This window comes from Antechinus flavipes, chromosome 1, assembly GCF_016432865.1.
Source record: "Antechinus flavipes isolate AdamAnt ecotype Samford, QLD, Australia chromosome 1, AdamAnt_v2, whole genome shotgun sequence".
In the NCBI taxonomy this organism is placed as follows: domain Eukaryota; kingdom Metazoa; phylum Chordata; class Mammalia; order Dasyuromorphia; family Dasyuridae; genus Antechinus; species Antechinus flavipes.
This window is the reverse complement of record NC_067398.1, coordinates 576,224,117-576,229,852: the sequence shown is the minus strand read 5'-3', so window position 1 is coordinate 576,229,852 and position 5,736 is coordinate 576,224,117. Positions and strand designations below refer to the sequence as shown.

The window sequence follows — 5,736 nt, the reverse complement described above, 5'->3', positions numbered from 1 at the left end:
TTTAAATTGCTGTCCTGCTACCTAAATTTTTCATCAATCCACTTGAGTCTTTCCATGTTTCCCTGAATTGTTCATTTTTATTTTTACTTACAGCACAATAATAATCAATTTAAATTCATATGCCAGAATTCTTTAGCCAATACTTAATTTTAATTTTCATCATCTTTTGTTTTGACAATTGCAGTAACTCTTATTTGAACTAACTTCTAGTCTCTCCCCTCTATAATCCATCTTCAACACAACCTACCAAAATACCGTTCTTAAAGATCTTAAAATACTGAAGAACCTCTAATGACTTTATGATCTTGGAGAAAAAATGCTAATTGCCCTACTTTGGCTTTTTAAAGTTCCTCCCAATTTGTATCCAGCTTACTTTTCTAGGGTTATAAAACATTATTAACTTCCATGTACTTTCTATTCAAGCCAAACTGGCCCAGTTATTGTCCCCAAATTTGTCACTCTCTATTTTTGCTCAAGTTGTCTCTGCATGTTGACAATGAGCTTCCTTTTTTATCCTTTTGTAACTAGTTTTTAATGCCCCAGCTCGTGGGCCAGTGTTGGAATCCTTACTAACTGCTAACTAATTAGAGTTGATCTAATCTTACAAGAAGATTGTTGGAATCCTTACTAACTGCTAACTAATTAGAGTTGATCTAATCTTACAAGAAGATGTTTTGGCCAGAACCTGAAACAAGGTACTAAGTAGAACTAATTAAGACAAGGCTTGTGTTCACACCTTTACTCATTGGAGTCCACAAGTATGCTAGCTTCACAAAGTACACTTTCTAACTTCAAGGGAGTCCACACCTCCCTTAAAGCTCCTTGGGCCAGAGAGCACTATGGGAGAAAACCCATAATCCCATTCTCTCAGAAGAGGCAGATAAAAGGCCAGCGATGAGGGATCTATGGCAGAATACATTTTTTCCTCTTGGCTGGCTGATCGCGCTGGACTCGAGAGGAGCGACTCTGGTGCAGAGAACACTTTGACGGATTTCAGTGGAGCTACGCCAGAAGCCCTCTCTCTGCGGCAAGTTGGTGGCTGGGCTCCCCAGAAGGAGATAAGAGAGACCTTCCATCTCTGTCTTGGTTGGAGGCAGAAGAAAGCAGAGGCAGAGGCTGAAGGACAGAACCTTTGGATTTGGAGATATCCGAAGGGCTCCAAGCCTCTAAACCGGCTTTGCCTTAAGAAGAACAAGAACTCCAACATTTGAACTCATAACATTTGGCGCCCAACGTGGGGCTAACAGACCCCCCCCCTCAGTGGATTTCAGTGGAAAAGCTACGATCCTGATTCCAGTGGAAAAGACCCTTCAACCCAGAAATTAGGGTTGCCTCCCACTCCCCTTCCCCTGGCGCCTTCCCAGCCCGTCTCCACCACCACTCCCCACCCACAGAGGGAACAGAAGATGAAGTACATCATTGGCATTGGAGGCATGACCAACGGAGGAAAAACTACACTGACCAATAGACTCATCAAAACCTTACCAAACTGCTATGTGATCCACCAGGATGACTTTTACAAGCCACAAGATCAAATAGAACTCGGGGAAGATGGCTTTAAGCAATGGGACATGCTGGAATCTTTGGACATGGAGGCCATGTTGAACACAGTCCTGGAATGGCTAAACAACCCCATGAAGTTTGCCCGCACCCATGGGATCAACATCCAACAGAACTCCCAGGAATCCAACTCTGATGATACCCACATCCTCATCCTGGAAGGCTTCTTGCTCTATAGTTACAAGTCCTTGCTGGATTTGTACAGTCGCCGTTACTTTTTGGCTGTTCCATATGAGGAATGCAAGAGAAGAAGAAGTACCTGCAACTATAAAGTTCCTGACCCTCCGGGTCTCTTTGATGGCCATATTTGGCCCATGTACCAGAAATACAGGCAGGAGATGGACAACAATGGTGTGGATGTAGTGCATATCGATGGACTGAAATCCAGAGATGAGCTTTACCATCAAGTCCTGGAAGACATCCAGAATACACTCTTAAATCGCTCCTAGCTTCTGGGAAGAGAGTGAGAAAGGGAGTGGGACCTGCCCCTCACGGATTTAGCAGATCTCCATCATGCCAAAGGAACAATACACTGAACCAAGTCCATAGACTCTACGGGGCCCAGAGACAGGTGCCCTCAGCTCCTGGGGAGGTCAAGCAATAGTAGAAAGAAGAAACAGGGACATTAAGACACTCCTCCAAAAACAAAAGAAAGGGGGAGCCACGGGTAACCCTAGAAAACTTCTAAATTTAGTTCTCTATACCATTAATTTTTTAATCTTTGATAAAGATGCACTGGCTCCAGCAGACAGGTTTTATAACCCACCAGAAGAGCAGTGTCCAGTGCAAGCAGCTCCACTATCTTTAGATAATCGCCAGGTGATGTGGAGAGACCCAGAAAGTGGTGAATGGAAGGGACCAGATAGGCTAACTGCTTGGGGGAGAGGATTTGCTTGCATCTCTACATGTGGAGAAGGAATCAGATGGGTGCCTACGAGCCGCATTCACCTTGTCCATCGCAGAGAGATGGAATAGACCCTTGAAACAAAGGAGAAGACCCAAGAAATATCGGGTGGTTCTGTTCCTGATTGTGCTCACCATTGAAAGAGCATAGCTGACAAAGAGACTGTTAAAAAGACTTTTAAAATCTTCAGGAATCATTGGATTTCCTAACACAAGATGAAACTGTTTTAGTTCTTGAAAAGCCAGCGAGAATCATTGGATTCCTTAAGATGAAAAATTGTTGATGAGACTTTTGCAGTACTTCAGGGCTTACAGGAACCATTGGAATCCTGGCACATGAACTAATGGACAATGGATTCCTTATGAACTATTTCTAGGACTTATGGACATGTGTAAATTTTCAGGTTGATTCATGTTGTTACATTACTACTAGCCTGTGTTATATTGCTATGTGCTTTTGTAAATTATGTATAATGCCTCCCATATTGATGGATTTATGTATACCATGTATATCTGTTACAAAGTTCTGGCCCATATTGATGGATTTATGTGTACCCCTTCAGAAACTCACTAATCTGATTAGATTTCCTATTTCCTTTGGTGTTTTCATCTCCCTTCCTGAGGTGTCAGGAAAGGCGTGATCATCTTTTTTGGGGGTTCGCACCTCCTTGAGAAATCAGGGAGGTCATGACCATCCTATGTTCCAAAAACAAAAGAAAGGGGGAGATGTTGGAATCCTTACTAACTGCTAACTAATTAGAGTTGATCTAATCTTACAAGAAGATTTTGGCCAGAACCTGAAACAAGGTTCAAGGTAGAACTAATTAATACAAGGCTTGTGTTCACACCTTTACTCATTGGAGTTCACAAGTATGCCAGCTTCACAAAGTAAACTTTCTAACTTCAAGGGAGTTCACACCTCCCTTAAAGCTCTTTGGGCCAGAGAGCACTATGGGAGAAAACCCATAATCCCATTCTCTCAGAAGAGTCAGATAAAAGGCCAGCGATGAGGGATCTAAGACAGAATACATTTTTTCCTCTTGGCTGGCTGGTCGCAGAAGAGAGTTCAGCTGGACTGGAAAGGAGCGACTCTGGTAGCAGACGAAGAGTTTTCAGAGGATAAAGCTACGAGTGAGAGTTCAGTGGACAACCAGATTCATCTTCATCTCACACCACTGTGGTAGGTGGCTGGGCTCCTGCACGCCCCCCACTGAGACCAAGCTGGTCTGAAAGACTCACCAGAAAGCTAGCTGAGCTCCAAGAGAAGGATTTGGAGATATTCAGAGGGCCCTAAGCTAAACCGGCTGTATTGTGAGAAGAACAAGAACTCCAACATTTGAACTCATAACAGAAGATGTTTTGGCCAGAACCTGAAACAAGGTACTAAGTAGAACTAATTAAGACAAGGCTTGTGTTCACACCTTTACTCATTGGAGTCCACAAGTATGCTAGCTTCACAAAGTACACTTTCTAACTTCAAGGGAGTCCACACCTCCCTTAAAGCTCATTGGGCCAGAGAGCACTATGGGAGAAAACCCATAATCCCATTCTCTCAGAAGACGCAGATAAAAGGCCAGCGATGAGGGATCTATGGCAGAATACATTTTTTCCTCTTGGCTGGCTGGTCGCGCTGGACTCTGCTCTTCTTGTGGGTTATAAAACCTGTCTGCTGGAGCCAGTGCATCTTTATCAAAGATTAAAAAATTAATGGTATAGAGAACTAAATTTAGAAGTTCTCTAGGGTTACCCGTGGCGCCCTCATCTCTGGCCTTTTATCTGACTCTTCTGAGAGAATGGGATTATGGGTTTTCTCCCATAGTGCTCTCTGGCCCAAAGAGCTTTAAGGGAGGTGTGAACTCCCTTGAAGTTAGAAAGTTTACTTTGTGAAGCTAGCATACTTGTGGACTCCAATGAGTAAAGGTGTGAACACAAGCCTTGTATTAATTAGTTCTACCTTGAACCTTGTTTCAGGTTCTGGCCAAAATCTTCTTGTAAGATTAGATCAACTCTAATTAGTTAGCAGTTAGTAAGGATTCCAACAGGCCAGTACCTATAAAAGTCTTTACTGATTCCACCATATGAATATTTTGTTCGAATTTATTGCCACAGTGAAATGTAAGCTTCTGGAAGGCATGGAGTACTTGTCATTTTTCTTTGAATTGTCATTGCCTTGCACATAGTAGGCACTTAATAATTGCCTCATACTCAATTACCATAATTACCACAAATATATCTGTTTTGAAACTAATGGGATATACAGAGTGAAATCTGAAATAATGATGCTATTCCTGCCTGGGATATTTACATTTTCTAGGATTTCTCCAGAGGTAAGTTGGACAGACTGATCTAATAACATTAAAATGATTTGTTAAATGGAATACCTCATGCCAATGACCTAAACTCCTCTAGACAGGTCTGTGTAAGTTACTATTGTGGAATGAGCATATGATTTGTTGCATATGTTTATTTATGAGGTTTTCTTTAAATGTCTGTATTTATGCTTCAAACAACTGTTATTTTGAGGAAATAAAGTGAAGGTGAAGGCCTGGGCCATGCTAAGCTGTTAGAAGCTAATGTTTCCTTAACAGATGCCCAGAAAAGGATAGCAGTTTATGACTTTGTTTATACCTGAATTTGAAAGAAAAGAGTGTCAATAAATACAGAGTGATCTACAATGTGAAGGAATGAATGTGGGGGCTGGGAACTGTGCAAGATAGATTATTCATGCTTCAGGAAAAGTTACTCAGTAAGTCTGTGTCAAAGGAGCAAGGTCATTCAAGGTGATCGTTTTCCTTGTATTTTCATTTGTAGCATAAAACAATGGCTGGGATTTTGAGATATGGATTTACTTTTAGAGATATAATTTGGTGAATAAAAGTAATATCATCATTAGTGTCTCTTGGACATCAATAATTCCCACCCTGAGAGAATGTGATCACACACACACACACACACACACACACAGAGCTCTCCTGAGTGTACATATTATATAATTAAACCTCTAGAGAGCTATCATTCTAGGCAGCGTATTTATAGTTAAGATGATAAAAAAATCATTTGGGACAGTAAAAAGAAGTTTTTAATTTTTAAAATGTATTTTATTTGAAAAAAAAAAAACAGAAAGAGAATACAAAACAAAACAAAAGAGAACATTGTTATGTGCCCAGCAGAACATCAGAGAGGATTCAAAATATATAATAATAGATTACCAGATCAAGATATGTATGTATATTAATAGAAGAAATTATATTCATGAATGTCCATTTTTTCTTT

The 5,736-nt window shown here is 41.0% G+C and overlaps 1 protein-coding gene across 2 annotated transcripts; it reads left to right on the top strand.

Annotated features, from left to right (window-relative positions):
- The first annotated feature begins 1,336 nt into the window (after nucleotides 1–1,336).
- Nucleotides 1,337–2,146, top strand: LOC127544279 (nicotinamide riboside kinase 2-like). 2 transcript variants are annotated; one of them, XM_051970844.1, is made up of 2 exons: nucleotides 1,337–1,744; nucleotides 1,817–2,146. In XM_051970844.1, exons 1-2 carry the CDS (start codon nucleotides 1,407–1,409, stop codon nucleotides 2,007–2,009), a joined length of 531 nt encoding a protein of 176 aa, XP_051826804.1. In that variant the 5' UTR covers nucleotides 1,337–1,406; the 3' UTR covers nucleotides 2,010–2,146. The 2 variants fall into 2 exon arrangements, with proteins under 2 accessions (XP_051826804.1, XP_051826803.1); XM_051970843.1 differs by having other exon boundaries at nucleotides 1,337–2,146.
- Nucleotides 2,147–5,736: the final 3,590 nt, after the last annotated feature.